Below are 23,256 nucleotides of genomic sequence, written 5' to 3'. Positions count from 1 at the left end.
TTAAAGGACAATACATGTCCAAATAACCTATTTTCCAGTTAAATTTGGGTATCACTTCCCCAGAGTTAAAGCATGCCTTTGGGCTTTTGATGAGCATTATATCAGGCGGATAAATTAACTTTTCAATAACTCTTTGAGAGGTTAATATTATAAGTTAACCTTTCAGTGGTTAGGCTTTTCCACTCAAGACTACATCATTTCTCTCCAATTATTCTGATTTTTTTTTGGCTTTTCGAGACAGAGTTTCTCTGTAGCTTTGGAGCCTGTCCTGGAACTAGCTCTTGTAGACCAGGCTGGCCTCAAACTCACAGAAATCCGCCTGCCTCTGCCTCCCGAGTGCTGGGATTAAAGGCATGTGTCACCACTGCACTGCTTATTCTGATTTTTTAAAAATCTGTGCTTACACTTTTCCTCCCTCTCTCCCTCCCTCCCTCCCTCCCTCCACTTCTTTTTCCCTTCCTCTATCCATCCCTTACTTTGACCTTCTCTCCCTCTCTCTCCCTCTCTCTCTCTCTCAGCCCCTCTCTCACTCTCTCCCTCTGTTTTATGATGGTGAGGGTAGAACCTGGGGCTTCACTCATCTGGGGTGAGCTCAGTAGCATATGCTACCCCCAGGAATCTGCCTCCACGTTTCTCACTAGGTTCCTTCCTGTGTATGCTACACACTCTGCAGTTGCCATGAAAGGAAGTTTAGCCTTCTGCTTTCATCTGTGACTGACATGTACGAACCTTATTGATTTTTGCATAGTTTGCATTGGGCTACTTTGCTGAAATTTCTCTTCGTTCTAATAGCTTTGTAATCGATTCTTCTGGGCTTCTCAGGCATATGAGCCTACCGTCTGCCCATTATCTCTTTGCGTCCTCCCTTCTCATCTCTTTCTCTGGCGTTGCACGCTGAGCTCTTCCAGTCAGGCACGTGGTCCAAGGGAGGATGCTGACATCTCTGTCACATTTTTGATCCCTGTCAGATGCTTCATCTAAAGTACAGTGTCAACGGCTGCTGAATAGAAAGGCAGTGTTCTGCCTTGTTCTGAATGCTTATTTTAATCAGAGTTACATGTCTAATTTTATTAAATGCCTCGTTAGCATTTATTCACAAGCTCTTAACTCCCCCCTTAATGGGATACTTTGTATTAAGAGATTTCTTAATATTAAGGTCATTTTAGAGATTAAGCGTCTTTTGTCAGTTAATCCCTAAAGTGGCTTTTAAAAATTAGTGTTGAGTCAACTTATCAGCACAATCATAAAGGAAGTGTCTTGCCTATGTGATGTCCCAATATTGAGTAGGTGTGGCCTCATTCTTTTTTTTTTTTCTGAGACAAGGTTTCTGTAGTTTTGGAGCCTGTCCTGGAACTAGCTCTTGTAGACCAGGCTGGCCTCGAACTCACAGAGATCCACCTGCTTCTGCCTCCCGAGTGCTGGGATTAAAGGTGCGCTGATGGAGGAGTGTCTATGTGTTACTTTCATTACTAATAAAGAAAACTGCCTTGGCCCTTTAAGAGAACAGAAAATTAGGTAGGTGGAGTAGACAGAACAGAATTGTGGGAACAAGGAAGTAGAGTTGGGGAGACGCTTCAGGCAGTCGCCATAGGAGTCTCCATGCTGCTCCTCTCCGAGATGGACGCAGGTTAAGATCTCTCCTGGTAAGCCACACCTCGTGGTGCTACCCAGATAACTAAATATGGGTTAAAGCAAGATATGAGAATTAGCCAATAAGAGGCTGAAACTATGGGCCAGGCAGTGTTTTAAAAGAATACAGTTTCCATGTAATTATTTTGGGTAAAGCTAGCCGGCGGCGGGTGGCGGGACGCAGCCCCGCCGCTTCACACTACAGTGCGCACCACCACTGCCTGGCTGGCTCTGTTCTTTAACTCCCCTCTGCTCTAATTCTACCTCCATAAGTGAAAATATTAATAGTGTCTAACGCGTGTGGCTGTTGTGAACGTTAAGTCACTAAAGGCAGAGCCCTTAAACTGTCTAGACAAAGCCTGCCTGGATACAAGGGCCCTACTACTAGCTGATTGAGATCTGACTGTGTGCCTGCCTGCTACGGAGACTGCAGGATTTAGAAATTTCAACCCACACAGTTCCTGCTCTTCTGCTTACAGCCTCCCACATTCACATGGAAGTGTGGAAGTGTGCTTGTTGCGCCAAGTGCGGCAGACCGGGGAGATGGCTTGGACTCAGCACACTGCTAAGCCTGGGGCTGTGGACACAGGGCTGAGGAAGGTGGGGCTTCGGCCCAGAAGCTGGAGTGTAGGAAGGGAGAGCTTTCAAAGCACCAAACCACGTGGAGACCCTCCCCACACACATACTGCGGACATTAGTTTTCTTTCCTTGTTGAAAAACAGTGAGGAGCCCTTGGATGTTGGAGACAGTGGTGATGGGGATGATCTGGTCCTAGCTGAAAAGAGAAGAGATTGGTAAGGGCCAGAGTACATGAATGAGTAGTTGGGAGTCTAAGGAAGAGCTTGGTGTAGGGGGGTAGACAGAGACACTGGCCATGGGCTGTGAAGAGAGGAAGGTGTCACTTCCAGTCTCATTTAGACGTCGTGACGGGGATACCATCCCATCCCCTAAGTGAGTGAGCAGCAGCCAAAGGAAGAGTGGGTATGTGTCCCAAAGCAGTTGTCAGCCCTGGGGACCCAGGAATGGCAGCTGGCTTGCACTGTGCAGTGTCTGTCATCAGTGCATGAATGGGATGTCCTCTGGGTTAGATGGAGACAAGAGGCTCCAGCATGGAGCCCGGAAAGGAAGTAGAGCATTCAGAGGACAGGGTACAGGAGGAACCTACATACTGGCTGTTTCTAGGGAGGTCCTCCCCAGCATCAGCTCCAATGGTACTGGAGAACCAAGGAGAAAGGCCGCCTCGCCAACTCCTCCTACCTTCCCGCTTATCGTCCATTGGAAGCTCTGCTGGAGCCAGATCTGTGGCTGGGAAGCGGAGTGAAGCCTGAGCTTTGGCAGTAGTGTGAGTGGCTCAGAGAGACCTGATAGCAGAAAGCTGGGTTGCCTATCTCCAGCCCATCTGGTCTGGGACCTCACTGTACCTGCTCTCAGGTAGACATGTAGGACAGTAAGGCAGACCTGATGGGCATGGCCAAGGATGAGGTGACTTACTGTGGTTCCAATTAACTGTGGGCGGGAGGAGAGAGACCGGCTGCAGGAGGAGTGGCATGGAGCTGTGTTTATGAAAGATGAGTCTGAAGCACATTTGAAATTGGAAGCGCCCCCAGTGGAGAAGGGACAACAGGGTGTGCATGAGAAATGTTCTTCAAGGGCTAGAAAGTGACTCCAACAGTCCCATTTGGGTGGAGGAGGAAGTGGGGTAGCATGGGGCAGACGCATTAGTGGCTTGTGTTTTCTAGGGAAGGTGGGAGTGAGGCCAGGGAACAGGGAAGCGTCTGGCAGGAGAGGAGGTTGGAGAGAGTCCCCCGGCTTCAATCTTACTGAACACAATGCACCACCCCTCCCCAACAGGCTGCTACCCATCTTCCTTCCCTGGCTGCCAAGCCCAGGGCAGCCCACAGGAAGCACTCTGAAAAGTGACCGATGGTTCTCTTTGATAGTACTTCCACCTCTTGGAAACTTCTTGGAGATCTTCTGGCCACACTGAACTGCTTCCTTTTTCTCTTCCAGGCCAGAACTGCACATTCCAACTGCAAGGTCCCAATGGGACAGTGGAGAGCCCAGGGTTCCCTTATGGCTACCCCAATTATGCCAACTGCACATGGACCATCACCGCGGAGGACCAGCACCGGATCCAGCTCGTGTTCCAGTCCTTTGCCCTGGAAGAGGACTTTGATGTGCTGTCAGTGTTTGATGGCCCACCCCAGGCGGAGAACCTCCGTACAAGGTACGTTCTCCCCACTCCCTGCTGCAGGCGGCTGGGCCCCGAGCCAAGCTTGGAGGAGAGAGGACCTCTGCTTTACTATTTAAGTTTCTATTAGCATATAGCAATTACAAATAATAATGTATAGAATGTATTTTGAGTATAGCCACTCTTTTGCCCCTCCTCTACTCTCATTGACCCCTTCACATCTTCCAGTTAGTTCCCGTTCTCCTTTCGTATCTTTCATGTTCTGATTTTATGTGTGAACCAAAGACTTAGATTAGGGTTACATTCCAGGGAATGGGTGAGACCTTACTTACAGGAACATAGACAGCTTACCAACGCCCACACCACTGAAGAAAACGCATCTTTCTCACCTCTAGCAATTATTAACTGCCTAAAAAGAAACCGCCAGGAAGGGGGAGGGGTGTGCCCCTCCTCTCCCTGGAAGTCTCCTGTAGGGCATTGACTTCCTTTTTGTGGGGTCCTTCCTCAATACCTTTGCTTGTCGTTGTTTTCATTTATAAGATTTTGCTGTTGTAGCCCAGTATCTCAGATTTGTAATTCTCCTGCCTCAGTCTCCCAAGTGTGGGGTTTTTATCGGCAGGCACCACTGCGTCTGGCTTCTCAGTTATATTTAAGACACTCAGTTCCTTTCTCTTTGAAGAATCCAATAGACGAGCCCATGTCAGGCACCTGGGAAAACTGGGTAGAAACCAGAAGGGGTGATAGAGAAATCCCAGCCTTTTCACTGAAATTGATTTTGCCAGCACAAGTATATCTGTGTCTGTCGGTCATGTCCTCCCCACACTGAGGAAATGCTGGTATTTTTGCCTGGCTTCAAGGGGACTAAAGGGGACTAAAGTCCCCTTTCATTCATTCAGCAAATATTCTGCGACTCCCTGTTTTGTGCTAGTGCTGCCCTGCCTGAGGGCTGGCGAACATAGCAGTCAGCAGAGCAGAGCCACTGTTGCCACGGAGTTCACATGCTGATGGGAAGCCTGGCGTGGGTTATCTCCTCAGTGGATGCTGTGCAGGCAAAGAAGCATGAAGGTAGCTGGGGAGGCTGGGGGGAAGGGGGGAAGACAGCTGTACCTTGTGGGCATCTAAGGAAAATGTCCCGGCCACAGGCACGGGTGGTACTGCGGCCTTTGGGAGGGCGCTCCTTCTAAGCACAGCCCACCCTGCTCTGGTTGCCAGCCTCTAGTTGTCCTTTGGTAGGTTGCTCCTATGTGGTGTTCCCAACCTGGTTGTGTTTGTTATGTTCCTTTCAGTTCTTTTCGGAAGAAGCATCAGCTAGGAGGAAGAGTTGGGAGGATCCCGCATCCTCCGAGCTCCCCTTGGCAGTATGGAACCCAGATAGCATGGCTGTGTGCCACCCTGGGAGGGGTGGGGTGGTGCTTCTCGCAGGTGGGGACTCTCGGGTCTGTCTGAATCTCCTTCACATTATGACTTTCTGGTTTTCTTATCCACGAGTCAGTTGTCTTCACGTGTGTCGAAGAAATCAGTCATTGTCATCGAGGGGCCTAGGACTGGGTGCCTCTGCCTTCATGGCTACTAGGCCTGCCTCTCCTTCTTCATGGGCGCCCATGTCCTTTCCATCCCCTCCGTCTTGGCAGGCATTTTCCTGTTTTATTGGTCTTTTAAAACCTCCAGTGCTGGGGCTATCAATTTTATTCTTTCCCCATTATCTAACATATCGATTTCTGCTTTCATCTTTAGCCATTCCTTTCTTCCGCTTACCTGAGGCTGGCGCTGCTCTTTGAGGGTTTCATGAATTGAATTAGTCCCATTATTTCTTGTTTGATAATAAAAGCATTAAGAGGCATTTTCCCCCTAAGTGCAACTTTGACCATATCCTGTAAATTTTGATGGGTAGCTGTTACCTCTGAAAGAGTTTCTAATTGCAGTTTTGTTCTTTCCCTGACTCCAGGGGCTTTGCCTCAAATCTTCATGCATTCTTTGTTTATTCTCTTAAAACTGATGATCTAGTTTTATTGCATTGTGATTGGGTTATGCCTTTCAACGCTAGGGGATTGTTGATCACCCTCCATTCCTTTTAAGATCATATTTTATAAATGTTCTACAAGTATTGGAAAAATCAAATATTCCATATTGATGAATGAAAATTCATGTTATTAATCTCATGGGGTTTTCCCAATCTTCTATTTATTGTTTAATTGATATTCATCAAGATAAGCAAGGGGCTGGTCTCAGACTTGTATTGCTTGTCTGTTGTCCTTGCTGCTGTCTATCAGCTTTAACTTTACGAGTTTGGCTGCAGCATCTTCAACATACGCATATTTTTATTTTCGCACTTTGATGTGAATGTGTGGCATGTGTGTGTGTGGTGCACACATGTGTATGTGGGTACTCCTGCGTGCAGAAAGGTCAGAGGAGTCCATCAGGCATCTCACTCTGCTGTTCTCGTCCCATTCATTTAAGCCTGGGTCTCCCGTTGAACACGGGTCTTGATGGCAGCCAACAAGTCCCAGAGACCTTCCTGTCTCCATTCCTCTACAGCACTGAGGTTACATGTATGCTTACATAGTCATGTCCAGCCCAGCCCGGTTCTGGGAATTCAAACTCAGGTCTCCATGTTTGCCCAGCAAGTGTTTTTACCCACGGAGCCATCTCTCTTGCCCAGTAATTTTTTTTAAGAGACTTATATTCATTATTTTAAAGTGCATCTGTGTGTGTGTGTGTGTGTGTGTGTGTGTGTGTGTGTATAGACATGCATGGGTGCTTACATGCACATAAGGTGAGTGTGGGTGCCTTTGGAGGCCAGAAGAGGGTATCAGATCTCCTGGAGTTGGAGTTACAGGCACATGTAAGTTGCCTAGAATGGCTGCTGAGAACTGAACTTCGTTCTCTGTAAGATCAATATGGTCTTAGCCACTGAGCCATCTCCCCAACTCCTGATAAATATGTTTCGAATTTAATCTTCACAGTGAATTTCTTACTTTCTCAATATAAAAAAATTCTCTTCCTTATTCAGTGATTTCTTTCGCCTTTAGTTTTGCTTAGATACTACTATTGCCATCTTTTCATTTCTTCTAGGATTGCATTTATTGGGGGCAATCTTTGCCAGTTCCTCTATTTTAATATACCTATGGCATTGTTTCAGGGATAGCTCTATCCCTTAAGCGTCCCTGGGCTTTTAAGGGTTCCTAACAGGGTCCGCGTTCTTCAGTGGCAGAGTTTCGTCCGCTCACCTTCTGGGGTATAAATGATGGACTTAGCTCCGATGCTCAGTGCTTTCCGTTTTTAAGCTCCGTTGCTGTCACCCCTTCTTTCCCTGTCTTTAAGAACAAGGTTTCTTTACTTTCCCTGTGCTTTTCACTCTGCGTGTGGCTAAAGTGACTTCCTTGAAGCATATTTTAAGTGGCATCTCTCTGTCAACATCCTGCTAACCTTTCCCTTAATGGAGTCTGGCTGGCTGGGCGGGTGTCATCTAGAGGAAGTTCCTAAGTGCTGTAGAGCACGGGGCTCGAGGTCTCTTCTTCGTCTCCAGAGTTGATGCATTTCTTTCACACCCCGGGGGTCACTTCCGCGAGGACTGAGATCAGGTGGAGTGGAGTTCCCATTGTTGCCTTGATGCTCCGTCTCGACTGAACAACGAACAGGTTTTTGCTCTTTTGATGCCATTGTGACTAGAATCGATTTTTCCGATTTGAGTTTTGCTAATCCGGAGAAATGCAGTTGACTCCGCTGTATTGATTGGTGCTCCATAACCTTACCGAATTCTCTCCCGCTTCATCCATTTCTGTGGACATCTCTGAGTGAGAGCAGTCTGACTGCCGCCTTTGTAGTTGGGATGGTCCTCTTTCTCTTTTGCTGGAATTACTGGCCAGAAGCCCCAGCACAACACTGAAGTGGGGAGAGTGGCAGCCTTGTCTTTGGGTGACAGGGGGTCCCACCATGAAGTATGTTAGCTATAGATATATTGCAGATAAACTTCAGCCACAAGTTTTTTGTTTTTTTTTTGTTGTTGTTGTTGTTTTTCGAGACAGAGTTTCTCTGTGGCTTTGGAGCCTGTCCTGGAACTAGCTCTTGTAGACCTGGCTGGCCTCGAACTCACAGAGATCCATCTGCCTCTGCCTCCCGAGTGCTGGGATTAAAGGCGTGCGCCACCACCGCCCGGCCAGCCACAAGTTTTTAAGCGGAGGACTTTGGCATTATCCGGATATTATATGAGACATTCATGGGAAGGGGTCTGCTTGAGAGACTGCCAGGCCAGGTAGAACTGTGGCAGCCTGGACCAGAACAATGGAGAGAGGAGATGGGATGGATTTTTATGTTATGAGAAATAGTTATCCCAAGGGTCACTAGTGGCTTTCTGGGGACTTGGAGGGGACGAAGGAGAGTAAGTAGAGGATGGCTCAGCGATGTCTCGTTCAGAGACAGAAAACAGGTCACGGGAACCTGTAGTAAATTCCAGTGCACAGGAAAACGTGCATTGCGTACATGCATGTTACATATGCATGCATATCATATGTCACGGATATGTATATGACGTACATGCATGCAATATACAATGAAAATGCATTTGATGTGTGCAATATAGGACACAGACATTTAATAGGTATGTATGATGTGACGTGTGAAGTGTGGGTACAGGACAATGTGTCCTACCATCTGGCCAGGACGTGGCTGGCAAGCATGTTTGTGCGCTGATATTTTTCTTCACTCATCGAGTAGAACAGGTGAGTCATCTCTGGCAGAGTTCTCCTGGGAGACACTCACAGAAATATAGGCCTAGATTTTATACTCTGTGCATGTGTGTGTGTGTGTGTGTGTGTGAGAGAGAGAGAGAGAGAGAGAGAGAGAGAGCGCATGAATGTATGTGTGTGTGTGTGTAAACACATACACACACATATTTACATGTGCATTTTACAGTGCTAGGGACCAAACCCAGGGCCTTACACATGTGATGTAATCACTCTAGCCCACCCCAAGTCTTATTTCCAGCCCCTAAGCTCTGTTTTTATTAATGGTGTGATGCCATTTAAGTCTGACTACTCTGAGCCTTAGCTATGAAGTGGAGGTGACTGTCTTACCTCCCAGGGTTGTCACATGCGAGCCCTCTGATGTAGCTCCCTACACGCCCCAGAACTGCTTTTTGCATCCTTGCTGCCCTTCAGAGCTGAGGCCTCAGGACTTGGCCATCTCTGAAAGGCTTTGGGTCTGTCCTGACACTTCACCTGTGCCTTCCCGTCAGACTTCTCCATCAGGAAATTGCAGGCACTGTTGCAAGATGCCGGGAAAAGCACTGTGCTCAGGGAAGTTGATCATTGTGCATGCATCAAGGCGTGTGATGTGTGTTATGCAGTGCAGCCAGTTTATGCATGTAACATATATGCAGATCATGTAGCATGCACAGGTGTGCCGTGTGTACATGTGTAAAGGAGCACTAGCTTTCTGAAGTGTGTCACACATCTGTCTAACATGTATGTGTGTATGTGTGTGAAATGTGTGTGCAGGGTATAGTGCGTGTGCCACATATGCATGTAATGTATCAGTATGTTCTAGATCCCATAATGTTCCTCTTTCCTTTCCATGCCGATGGTGGAGTGGAACCACCAAGAGGCCTGCAGCAGGTTTCCCTCCACCTGCATCACTTGCGGCTCTGTTTACTGCCTGCACCATCGCAGGCAGGCACTATGCAGTGACCGCTCTCCCTGCATTCCTAATACACCCCTCTCTGTTCCGTATCCCTCCAACCCCTGATCAATAGTCAGCTTCCAACCCTTCCAACCCACCGACCTTTCTGGCAGTTGCTCACTCCTGGGGTGGGTTCTTTACCCCGCCCCCCATTGGAATCTAAGTGGCTTGAGGCAGTCAAGCCTCTCACCAGATTTGCTGTGTCAGAACCATGCAGGAACCTCTGTGCTGTCACCCTGCAAGTGGACAGCACATAAGAGCTTCAGGTCCTTCCTTGTGAGGGCCTGGTTGACTGCTTCCACACTACCATCTATAAAATGGGCCTATTATGCCTATCCTCCTGTTATTTCCTCCTGTTTGGCAGTGGGAATTCAATAAAACCACATGTGTACATTGGTTTGAATTTTGCTAGTTATGGGTAAAAGCAACATTTACAGGAAAACCTAGAAAATGCAAGTATAAATTTCCAAGTTGTCAGAAAGAGCAATGGTTCTTGACTGGAGGAAATCTAGATGTTAGCAGGCCCTCTGACAACGCTTGGAAATTTGGGTGTGTGTGAAGGTGGCAGTCTCCGGGATTGAACCTAGGGCCTCAGGCTTGTGGGACAAGCACTCTAGCTCTGTGCTACAATCCTGGCCCTCCTAGACGTTCTTGATTGCATGTCTGCAGGATGCCAGGAGCAGCTGGCAGGGTGAGGCCAAGGATGCTGCTGCAAACCCCATGATATGCAGGATGCTTGTGCCCAGCAGAGAGCTCTGGCTGCCAATGCAGTAGCTCTGCAGCTCAGCCTCCCTGGGGATGCTCAAGTGTTCCAGGACCTCAGCTTCAGACTTACTTGTCTTGTGTTCCGTCTTCTTTATCTGTCCATGACCTTGGGCGAACTAACCAACCCGTGTGAGCCTCAGTTGCCTCCTCCGCGAAATGGAGCTTTCTCAATGAGACCACCTTGGCAGCTGCACCTGGCGCTGCTGACAGTAGGCACCAGGCGCCCTGTCTGCGCAGCTTACCCTCTCTGAAGACACCATTCATCTCTCCGCTCCCGCCTCTCTCCAGCGGGAGCTCAGAGCATCTCCTTGCAAGATCTCACATTTCATCCAGTGCTATTCACCAGCAGCCGCAACCCGGGGTGCCAGAAGGCAGCGTCTGGCTGCTTGAAATCACATTTACAATAGAAGCTGATCAGATTCTTCTCATAATGGATCCGGGAGGGAGAATGGGTGGGGGAACGGTCCTGAAGGCTGGGGGGAGCCTGTAGGAGTTTGGAAATTAGTAAGAAAAGAACAAAGTGCCTCCCAGATAATGCAGTGTCAGCCCTGCCTGGATGAATTACTGAAACAATCCCCACGTCTCTGCTTTTGTACAATTAGATGGCCTTTCAGAGCTGGCAAACATCCCATTGAACTGCAGTTTAATGTGGAATGAAGTTTGCTAATGGAGCGCAAGCTAGCATAATCTATGGAGGCTCTGCTAATAAACCGCGTCTCTGTGAGGCGGAGGGTTTATAGGGCGCTGGTGATGACTGCCCCAGTTAAGCACAGCTAAGCATCCCTTAATTTAGACATTCGGGCTCCCGTTATGGGAAGTGCTATGACTCGTTCGCTGGGTTACTGGCAGTAGACATTCTGTCAGCAGCCTAAGGTGGAATGGAGTCGCAGCCATTCGGAGCTGGTTCCCGATCTCACTCAACTGGCGTTAGACACCTGTTTGGAAGCTGTAATGATCCACAAATTTGCCAGATTTACGGTCTCCTTATGAATATGAATGGCAGCAGACGCTCCCCCCTCCCCCCATCCCAGGACCTTCCCAATGGATTCCATAGAGCGCTTCGCACATCGACAGGGCTGTCCTTGGCTAGTCCTCTCCCTGGAGTCCTTCGGGAATGTGCTTTTCGTGGACAGGAGGTGGCTGAGAGGCCCCCTGGGGGTGAGGAAGAAATATTCTGGTGGGAGGGAGAGGGAGAGAGGACACTGGAAAAGGACAAGAAGTTACCTGACGCAGCGAACCCACTGTGTGCCTGTCACCATGCTGGATGCATTTGCTGATCCGTTCACTGTCAGGGTTTGACGTTTATTGGATGCCTACCAGGAGTGCCAGGTGTTGGAGACATAACAGTTAACAAGACAGCGTCTTCCTTCAAGGAACTTGTAGAAACTTGAGGGAGCCAGGTGACTAATGGGGCAGACAGTCGACAACATTGAGAGCTGAGCTAGGAAGCGCCCTGGTCTGGGGGTGGGGGATATCTGTGGATGCTGGTTTGAGGCCGGAGATGCTCTCCTTCCAACTAACCCCCCTGCTTGGCTACCTTTCGTCTTCCATATCTCCACTCAACTGTCATGTCCTCAGCCAGGGAGTCTGGAGTCTCTGCTTACCTTGTCGCTGCAACAGAAGGCCGGACACAGACAACCTGAAAGGTTGCATGGTTTGTCTTGGCTCAGGGCTTTGGAGGTATTAGTTTATTATAGCAGGAAGAGTGTGGCGGAGTGGAGCAAGCTACCTCATAGTGGCTAGGAAGCAGCAGAAGGGGAGCACAGGAAGAGGCTAGAGGCTAGGGCAGGGTATATGACAGAGGATGTATGCCCAGTGAGCTACTTCCTAGGACCCACCTCCAAAAAATGCCAACATACTATGAGTTTATTAGTTGATTTCATGTGTTTATCAGGCCCAGCTGCTCAATGTCCAATTACTTCCCCAAAGTCCATTAGCTTGTGGCCACACCCTTACTACATGAGACTAGGGTGAACATTTGACTTGTCAAGATGGGGGTGGGCTTCCCAAAAGCTCATTAGCTTACAGCCAGACCCTATTCACCTGTAGGTGAATTTTTCCATCCCACCAGCCAGTTCTCAAATAACCACACAGAGATTTCTTATTAATTACGAAAGCTTAGCTGATAGCTTAGGCTTCTTCCAAACTCGATCTTATAATTTAAATTAACCCATATTGTTATTGATCTATGTTCAATCACATGGCTTTTACCTCGATCCCATTTTGTGTGTCTAACTTGTTCCATATCTGTCTGCCTTCTCTGTCCTTCTTCCCAGCATTTTCTCTGCCCTGAAAATCCTGCCTAACTATAGACCTTTTTAGCTTATTAAACCAATCACAGTGATATATCGTCATACAGTATAAAGGAATATTCCACAACAAGAGTCTGAGTATATGGGACCGTGGAAGACGTTTCGCAGTTACACCATAGCAGATTCTTGCTGGTGTATATTTCCTCCTGACCTGGGGGGATACCCACTCAGGTGACTGTGCATCCATCTCTCCAGATTATATGTGTGTGTGGTGTTGGTCCACCGCACAGTACTGTAAGCTCTGTGATTCCAGAACCCTTTCTTTCCCCTCCACTGTAGCTCCAGGGTCTACCCCAGAGCCTAACATATAACAGGTGCTTGACAGATATCCACCAGGCAAATGAATGAACAAATGCTCTCTGGAGGAAGGGGTTGTAGTAGGGTGTAGAGGGAGACATGGCGAAGGTAAGCCATGATGATAGGTTCAGGCAAAAGCAAGAGAGGCAAGATGCATGCAGAATGACTGACAGTGGGCTGCTTCACTGTGGCTGGAGTGTTGAGGTAGAGAGGGGACCAGATCACCCGGGGGCCTTTGCATGCACTATGGGGAGCTTGGCATTGCATGTGTCCTCAGAGAATCAGGGGTACACAGGAAGGTTTTCAACTGGTGTTATTCATGCTACCTGTTAGTCAACAATACACAGTGGCAAGGTTCAGTTTCTCAGGTCTCTGCCCTGCCAAGAGGCCAGGGAATAAGTGGACTGTGGTCTCCAGAGCCTCAAAGCAGCCATTTCCACCAGAGATCTTGATCATTCCATTGGCTCCATGACACACATTTCATGTCTTTAAAGAAAAGAAACTCCACCTCACTTCTTTGGAAGCAATTTCCTTCAAATAGTAAGAGCAATTAGTACCCATCACTACAGAAAAGTCAAATAATGTAAAGAGAAAACATGGCCCCAGTGCCTCCGTCCTCAGCCCTTGTCCCAGCCTGCTCTCTGGAGGTAGCCATTGCTAACAGTTTGGTGGGTATCCAATTTCTTCTTAAATAAAGATTCATTAACTGCCCATGAGGCTTATTGGGACATCCATCAGCCCTTTAAAAATTGTTCTGATGAATTAAGTGTAAACTAATTAGAAACATGGATTCAATTACCCTCGAAACACACAAGGGTTTAATAATTAATAGCAAAAGGGCTTGAGGCCAAAGACATTATGGATTTTCTCAAGCCCCCAACATTGCAAAAGTAAATATGTTTGATTTACCCTAAATGCTCAAATTTGTATCCCGGGGAAATGTGTTTCTGGGAGCTGTGTCTCGGGAGAGTTACCTATGACGAATGAAGTGTCGTTGTGGGAGTCAAGAAGCCACACTCTGTGGGATCTGGCTGACTAGAGCTTCGGGAGGCAGGACAGTGTTGGTAGCTAAGGGCCACTCTAGTCTACTTCCTTGGTAATCCTAACCAAGAAAAGTTTGGGGAGAAATGGATGCCTGCTGAGGTCCTCCATAGAGATGCCACCCCACGTTGTCGGCCCAGAGCATCTAGAGAGTAAGCCTGGGTCTAGGAGACAATTGCTAGGGATGATTTCTCTGTGTAGCCTTGGACTTGTGGTTGCCCGTTTAGATGGGCGAGAAGAGAGTCAGCTATGGGACTGAAGTACATGTTTCTCTCTAGTGCCAGGGACTTTGTTAGCTCTCTCTCTCTCTATTAATCTTCCCAGAAGTGAGAATTATCACCTCCATTTTTATCTCTGACCCTGTGCAGCTGTGGCGCCCATCTTCCCACTCTCAGAATCGCCTCATACCCAATTTCACACAGGTTGACTGACAGGAATTTGAGGGAGGAGTCCCCCAGGGTTGAAGTTCTGGCAATCCATTGCAGTGATCCAGGGATACCATGTGCTCTTGTCGGTCTGGGCAGATATGGTGGAGGGGCAAGGTGGCTGCAGGTGATGCACAGAGACAGGTGAGTGGCAGGATCGGGGTTCCAGGAAGCTTTTCCATCCACAGCAGGGCCACACAGTTGTTGTGACAAAGGCTTACCCTGCTCATTGTGCAGCTGTACTGTTTAATAACCGGCCGAATTTAAGACACTATGGAACTCTAGACCTGGGTTAAAGAGGTGGTACTGTCTCTACCCGTCCTCACCACTGAGCTGCTGTGGTCACGGACTCAGCATCACTCGAGAGTGAAGTTGACTAGTGCATATTCACCTGCTTCCCTCTTGCCAGTTCCACTCTTGCTGAGATACTATAGTGGCCCTTTCTTTACCCTCAATTTTACCTGGACATTTAAGGCTAACAAAAGTTGCTACTCATACTACCCTAATAACTCAGAGGTGCTATTTTCAAGACAGGTTAGAACCTGCGTTTCATTCTAGTTTTCTCTGTCTTGATCAGCAGAGATGGTACCTACTGACACACCTGAGGCTTGAGTTCTTGTTCTCTTAGAATTTAAGTAACTAGAAAGGACACCAAATTCTGTTTGTGTAAGCAACGAATGAAGCTGTTACACACTTAGATGATCTGGGCTGTAACGTGTAAGGATGAGCAGTGGTAAGAACCCTTAGGAGACCTGGGTTCCATCCCCTCCTGGCCACTGCTTTTCTGGAGACGGTGGTGGCGGCGGCGGCAGCAGCGGCGGTGGTGGTGGTGGTGGTGGAGGCGGTGGCGGTGGCGGTGGCAGAGGCGGAGGTGGTAGTGGTGGTGGAGGTGGTGGAGGTGGTGGTGGTGGAGGTGGTGCTGTTGCTGCTGCTGGTGCTGGTGCTGGTGCTGATGCTGGTGGTGGCAGCAGTGTTTTGGCGTTTTGAGATAAGATCTCAGACAACCAAGCCTGGCCTTGAATTCTTCATACAGCTAAAGATGACCTTTAGCTTCTAATCTTCCTGCATCTACCTCCCATGTGCTGGGATTATAATCACGTGTGATCACATTTGTGGGTTTTTTCACCTGATGCTATGAATTGAGCGTAGGGCCTCATCCAGGCAAGCACTCTGCCAACTGAGCCACATCCTAGACTTACTTCATCTTGTCCCCTCACCAAGCTAGCTACATTCTCTTGATGTACAAAATGAAGATTCAGATCTAGGGGAATCCCACAGTTTGGTCCAGCCCCAATATCCTATGACAGAGTGATGCCCAAGGTATGTGCAGAAGGGCCATAAAGCACCATTGACTTTCTGGGGTGATTTCTGTCCTAGTCAGGTGTTGCAGTTAGCTCTCCACAAGGCCACCATTTGTCTTGGGCATCAAGGTTTGTTTTCTCCTGGCACATTAAGCAGCATGGCACAGAAGGCTGACTGCTCAACATCCATCTTGCCCCCCCTCACGTGTCGATTTGTTGGTGGGAAGCAGTTGCCTGCTCAGCTAGGTAGAGCCACGTGATTTCGTGGCCAGTAGGCAGAGGTCAGGTGCTCTCTGTCCAGGCTTGGCCCAGAAAGGCGTTCCTACTGTGTTCTTCCGTCTCCTTCCCTGAGTCAGGAGCTGGAAGAACCTAGGTCCCTAGGTGACTCCATGAGGCAGAGCCAACCCCATCCCATCGACTGCTCCTGGTCAGTGACTGGCTTTTACATAAGGGACAAATACCCTTGTCCAGTTTCACCTTGCACCGCAGCTGGTGCTTCCTTAGCTGCTTAAGCTCTGAGATGCATTTATAAGTTTATTTTAGAGCTCACAGGCAGGCAAGGTCTCAGGACACCTCAGGCCATAAGCTTTGCTGGCAGGCTGACCTTGGGCCTTGTTTGCCCTGAAAAGTTGATGCTACAAGCTGGCCCCACCTTTAGGCTAAACCATATACCCTTAAGCAGTAAGGTGTGACTTTAAGCAATTCTTTTTTGGGCCCCTGACCCACTGTCCTTCCCTCCCTCCCTCCTCCCTGCCTCCCTCCCTCCCTCCCTCCCTCCCTCCCTCCCTCCCTCCCTCCCTCCCTCCCTCCCTCTTTCTCTCTCCTTTCTGTTTCTTTTGTAGTGCTGGGTGTTAAACCCAGGACCTTACCCACACAAGGCAAATACCCTATCACCAAACTACACCCCCAGTCTCTCTCACACACACACACACACACACACACATATATATGTATATATGTATATATGTATATATATGTATATATAGCAAATAAATAGCAAACTATTTATTATATATAATATATATATATAATATTATATATATAGCAAAATAAATAGCAAAATTTCAGGAGACCCTACCTCTAAATAAATAGCTATATATATATATATATATATATATATATATATATATATATATATTTAGAGGTAGGGTCTCCTGAAATTACCCAGGCTGACTCTGAACTCACTCTGTAGCCCAGGCAAGTCTAATTCTCTGGCTTTAATCTCATGAATAATTTGGATTACAGTTGTGTGACCCCAGGCCTGACTGTAGCCGTCTTCTGGTGGCTGCTTCTTGACATCAAGGTACAGTTCTTGCAGTTCCTACCCCCATGCCATTCCCACAGCAGGCAGGACACAGGCTATGGGGGAGAAGAAGGGAGGTTTAGGTTTAGAAAAGTGCCACGGGTGAACATCCTTGCTCAACCTCCTGCTAACAGCTTGACTTTGAGAAGGCTTTTTTTCCTCTGGGCCTCAGTTTCCACGCCCTCATGATCGGGTTCTGTCCTGGTTGTTGTTGTTGTTGTTTGTTTTTTTTGTTTTTTAACTATCAACTTGATGCAGCCTACAGTCATCTCAAATGAGGAATTGCCTAGATCAAACTGCATCGTGGGCGCGTCTGTTGGTGACTGTGTTGATTATCCATCGACGTAGGAGGGTCCAGCCCACTGTGGGCGGCACCATCCCCAGGCTGGTGAGCCTGAACTGTCTAAGAAAGCTAGCTGAGTATAAGCTGGCCTGAGAGCCAATGACTAGTGTCTCCTATGGTTCTTGCTCTAATTCATTGGCTGTGTACTGAATTCCTTGGTTGGAGGTACTGCTGTGTGACATAGCCGTCAGGCTGGCCTTGAATTTCTGCCTTAGGTTCCTGCCTTGACTGCCCATTAATGAAGAACTGCAACCAGGAATTGTGAGTCTGATAAACCCTTTGTTCCCCTAATATTGCTTTTGGTCAGAGAATTTTTTTTTAATCGAATCTAGGACAGGCTTCTATAGTACTGACCTCGCAGATAACTTGTGAAGACCCAGCTCTCAGAAAGAATTAATATTCCTAGAACATTCTGAACACGCAGTGACCATGCAGGAAACGGTCCCCTATTATATTACTGCCCTGCCCAAAGGTCATTCTCTTCTAGGCATCCCTTTAGCCCCACCCACCTCTATGCCCTGCCTCACCTTGGTGACACTGATGTCACTTCTTGTTTCAGTGAGCACAAGGCCTTCTTTTGGGTCTTCTTGCTGTCACCCTTGACTCTTCATTCTGCCCTTAAGGCCAAAGATAGAGGACTCTTTTGCTTGTTTGCAAATTTTCTTATTAAAAAGGAAGCTTCTGCAGCTGGGGAGATGGCTGAGATGGTGAAGGCACTCAATGCTAAGCCCGATGACCCAGCTTTCTTCCCCAGGACCTACTAGGTGGGAGGAGAGAACCATGGCCTGAAAGTCCTCTGACCAAATGTGCACTGTGGCATGCACGCACCTCCCCCATTCTCAGAGCTAAATAAATAAAGCCAATACAATTTAAGAAGTAAACTTTTATTTAAAGGACCTGGTAGGGGTAATGTTTGATAAATTTCCCACTGAAAGTTACTCCATCTCCTCCACTGTGTGCTGAAGTTACTCCACCCCCTACCCCTCCCTACTGTGGGCTCCAGTTACTCCACCCCACACTGTGTGTTCCAGTTACTCCACCCCCATCCCTCCACTGTGTTCTCTAGTTACTCCACTCCCACCCCCAACTGTGTGCTCCAGTTACTCTACCCCTACTCCCAACTGTGTGCTCCAGTTACTCCACCCCATCCCCCACGTGTTCTCTAGTTACCCCTCCATCCCCCCCCCCCAACTGTGTGCTCCAGTTACTCTACCCCTGCCTCACTGTGGAAGGAAGTGCTGTCTGCTAAAGATAGCTCACACCTCAGAGATGCCTGGCTGCTTCCTTTTGCTGAGAGTGAAGTCTTCTCACATCATGTGGGATTCTCCTGCCTTAGGGTTTTATCTATTCTCTTCCACGTATTCATTTTCATGTGTTTGTGTACTTGTGTGTCTGGTGTCTCGATGTGCATGCATGTCTATGTGCTCGTGTGATGGCCAGTGGTCAACTTCGTTGTAATTCTGCAGGGGCCATCCATATTGTTTTTGAGACAGGTCTCTCACTATGACAGTGGATTACTGGGTAAGAGAGGCTGGCAGTGCCTTTCCCTGCCTGGTGTGTGTCATCACTCCTGTGTTTCTACATGTGTTCTGGGGATGGAACTTTGATTCTCATGTTTGGGACACTAACCAGGGACGTTGCTGACTGAGCCATCTCCTCAGTCCCCATTTGTGCATCTGTTCAATCATTCATTCATATCATGTGGACCATGAATATTTATTGTATTTTTTGGATTGTGAGCCAGTGCTGTTGACACGTATTTCCTTGGAAGCTGGTTTGTGGGCTCCTGTGTCTTTGATGCGCCCCACCATTATTATTTATGTCACTGCTGCTGCCATCCTGTCATGATGTTCCACATTTGTCACGTGCATTTCCTACCCCAGCTCTCGAACCAGTCATTTCTCCCAGGAACTTCAGTTTCTTTTGTTGACAAATGCACTAGAAATGAGGGTCTGGGTTCGGGGTATATTGTGATCATTGGACTGTCACTGTTTTGAGGTTCTCTCTGCTGAAAAGGCAGGGGGTCTATCTGAGCACAGTATCCCATACATAGAAAATATATCTCTATCCCCACGTGTAGACGCCAGTATTTCTATGAAGCACAGCACACATTCAGACTGAAGTCTTCAGTTCAATCAGATGTGATTTATGACATGTCTCCCTTAGTCCATAACCTACCCCAACAGCAAGAGAAGTGGCTCCACCCACCGGGCGTCTGCACGCTTGTCCAGCAGGAGTGGTAATTGAGAACGGTTAGCCCACACTCTCATGGATCATGGTGCCTTTATAGCCTATAGTTCAGGCCTGCATGCAGCTTCTGCAGCCTTTCCTCTTACAACCATTGAAGCTCCCCAAAGTCACCTAGCAGTGCTCCCTTCTCCTTAGCGACATTGTCCGATACATCTGGAGTGCAGATCTGTTCCTTGCCATTGCCTATACTCCAAGGTGTCATCCTAGGACCGCCTCCATGATTTTTTTTTTTTTAAATTCCGAACACAGGGATTCATTCTTGTGCTGTGAAGTTCCATCAGTTTTGACAAATGCAATGCTTCTGGGTATCCACCATGAAAGCGCATACAGAAGAGTTTTATCTCTGAATTATATACAGGGACAGGGGATTCCTTTCCCTCTTGGGAGATTGTGTGTGTGTGCTCACGCACACATGCACACGCATACACGCGCCAGAGGACACTGTCTGGTATTGTTCTCCAGGCACCATTAACCTTTCCTTGAAGCCAGAGTCTCTTAGAGACTATGCTGGCTGGCCATTGAGCCCCAGAGACAGGGATCGTCCTGTCTCTGCCTCCTGGGTTCTGCGATTCCAAGGATACACTGCCATACCTGGCTTTTCAAATGTTGCTTCTAGGGATTAAAATCAGGTCTTCTGGGGTTTGTTCTGTCCTTCTCTGCCATGCATTGCTCAATTCACCTCAGCCAGCCCTCCTTTAACTCTGCAGTGTGCACGCATGCTCCAGTCCTGGGCCTTTGCTAACTGCCCTCCAGCCCTGGTGGACACTTCACTGAGACAGCCGCAGCAAGTACCCAGCACTTAAAGAGCCACCTTGCTGATTTTCTTACATGTGTGACATGCTACATGCATGCTCTCAGCTGTACATTTTCCTCTGTAGCACAGGCCACCATCTGACATTGTACTTTCCGTGCTTACTGTCAGTCTCCATGGACTGGAATGTGAGGTTCATGTGCCTGGGGCTTTGTCCTCTCTCGTATCCTCAGTAACCAAACCAGGCAAACGGTAGCTGCTCATTAGGTTGCAGAATGAACGACATGGCCGCTTTTTCATGCATCCCAGCATTAGAAATCATGTACCATTCAGTGCACTGCGTTATAGCATCCATAAGGCAGGGGTTTCAAGTTACTCATATCATCCAGTGAGCTCCTAGCAGTGTCTGGGACTGTGTGTGGAGGCTTGAAATGCAGTGTCTCTCACAGGGCAGGGCCTTTCTGCACCGACTGGCAATGGACTGACTGCAGGGCTGGAGCCCAGCCAGGCTGGACTGTCTCACAGGTTCTCTTCTCTGGGGAGGATGCTGCGCTTTCCCCTGGAGTTCTCCTTTCCCTCCACTGGCTGCCCTTCCTGTCTTAGACACCATGAGCTCTTCCCAGCCCTCAACCTGCTGCTGTTCTTCTGTACACCGCCCCCCACCCGCTCACCCCTGGCTGATGTGTCGCTTCTTCCAAAGACACTGGGGGCTCCTGGTTGGAATTAGGATTACCTCCTATTTTCGACTGTATTCTCCTATTTCTCTTGGGAGACACGGTCATGACTTTTAATGTGGCATTTTAAATATAGTTGACCACAGTAGCCATTGGTTAACCTACAGAAACATAATAAATATTGGCCTTTCATATTTGGCTCTAGGATTCCGTGATGGCTGGTAGTGAGCTTCAGATTAGTGGGACCTGGAATCAGCAAGGGGACAAAACCCTGGGTGTGACTGTGAGGAATTGCCTAGGTCAAGCTAACTGATGTAGGAAGACCCACCCCAAATATGGGTGACGGTATCCCATAGGCTGGCTAGTGGGGATGAGCGAATCAAACATGATCACTCAATGCTTTCCACTTCTTGGCTGAACAAAACGTGACCAGCTGCCTCAAAGTCCCTGCCTCCATGACTCCCCACCGTGACAGGCTTTACCTTCAAACTGTGGCACTAAATAAACTCTTCCATCTTTAATTGTTTCTTGTCAGTGTTTTCCTTTTTTTCTTTGTCAAAGCAATAAGTAGCTCAAATAAGCACAGACCCCCAGAGACGCTGGAGTCTTTGGATGCTCAAGTCTCATATAAGATGGCACATCATTTGCATACAGTGTGCGCAAACCTCCCTACGTTTTAATTATTCTCTAGATTATGTATGTCGAATACAATGTAAATATTATGTCAACAATTGCTGTGCTGTGTTGTTTAGGGAATAACATAATACTTAGGACAGAGAGGGAAATGGAGACAGGTCCTTCTCACCTTCTGGTACTTTCTCTCTGGTTGGCCCTGCCTCTGCTGACTCCCCTCCTCCCAGACTTTGTGCTAAAGTCTCTGGCCCTGTCTTATCCCACCATCCCAGTGTCTCTGTTATAATCATTGAACAAAGATGTCAATCCCATCCACACTTAGAGTGAATCAAAGTGGAACAAGGGACCAAAAAAACCCCACCAAGAAACAAACAAACAAACAAACAAACAAAAACGCCCTGGGATTCAGTCCCCAGCATGGCAGAAGGGCAGGGAGTAGGGAGCAACAATGACAAGATATGAAATGAGTTCATGTGCAGGGAGAGATGTTTGTAAAGGCTAAGAAGCGAGTAGGATGACCAAGGACTTTATAACTAGGCAGCTGACTATTGAGTCATAGCCCGGAAGAAAAAAGTTGGGTGTCTCCACCCATTTCCCACTGCTTGTATGCCTTTGTGTGTTTATGCACGAAATTTAAGGGAGAGGAGCCTGACCTCATTCCAGAAGTTTCTAGTGACGTGATTGACACTGAGGTGCACAGCATGGCACCTGTGCAGTCTGGAGCAGCAGTGATGAGGTTAGTCAGGGCAATTCAGAGAGTGGCATGGGCTATGGGTGGCAATCACCAAAGTGATTTCTGACCTCGTGATGCCCTTGAGCTTCTATGGAGGGCAAGACAGTACCTTGAGCCCAGGTGGCACAAGTGAGATCCCATGCATATGACAGGGTGTGGCCCTACCGCCCCTGGTTCAGTTTCCCCGTCACCTTCTGTGTTTGAGTTTTTGGCAGACAGTGACATGCCTGTTGAGCCACAGAAGGAAAGATGTCTCTGTGTTGCCTCTGCTTCCCCTGTTTTATTACTATATCCCAAAGGACTCTGCACTATTTTATGATGTCCTGACTGACTGACAGAGGCACCACCAACTTGTCCTTCCTCCAGAATTCTGCAGCTACATGTCACAGGCAGTGCTGATTTTAAACATATGTAAACTCCAGAATGCAGAGGACAGTGACAGATTCCAGCTCTGATGACCTAGCAGGTTTTAGTGGCTGTCCTGAGATAAAGTCTCTCAGAAAGCTGGAAAGCCATCAAGACCTTTGGTAGGAGAGGGCAGGAATCTGTAAAGTTCTCCAAGACCATGGTGGGTTGGAAAATCTACGACCCAATTTGTTCTTCCCTTCTGGTGCAGCTATTGAATGCAGCTTCTTCCAGTCCTGTATAGTTGTTGAAGCTTTCTGGTCATAGAAATGTAATTTTGTCTTCTAACAATCCAGGGTATATTGTATTCATACCACTTTGCAGATGAGAAAGTGGAAGTTCAGAATGACCAATAAACTCATGGCTGAAAAGGAGCCAGTTCTCAGCATTTTCTCTCTGCCCTAACATGGTCATATGGTGACCAGTCTTGTGGTAGATAAGATAAAGGTCCATGACCTAAATAAGTGCTTATCTGCCCTAAGGAATGTAGAGAGTGTTGTGAATGAAAGAAAATCTCTTACAGATAG

At 47.9% G+C, this 23,256-nt stretch overlaps 1 protein-coding gene across 1 annotated transcript in view; it reads left to right on the top strand.

Moving 5' to 3' along the window:
* The window catches only part of Csmd2 (CUB and Sushi multiple domains 2), a 551,269-nt gene that overhangs the window by 62,625 nt on the left and 465,388 nt on the right, over window positions 1–23,256 (top strand). The window contains exon 2 of the mRNA XM_038333470.1: window positions 3,640–3,856. Coding sequence (XP_038189398.1) covers window positions 3,640–3,856 — 217 coding nt within the window. The remainder of the gene's footprint in view (window positions 1–3,639; window positions 3,857–23,256) is intronic.

This window comes from Arvicola amphibius, chromosome 6 (assembly GCF_903992535.2).
Source record: "Arvicola amphibius chromosome 6, mArvAmp1.2, whole genome shotgun sequence".
Taxonomy (NCBI): Eukaryota; Metazoa; Chordata; class Mammalia; order Rodentia; family Cricetidae; genus Arvicola; species Arvicola amphibius.
This window is presented reverse-complemented; position numbering and strand designations above follow the sequence as displayed.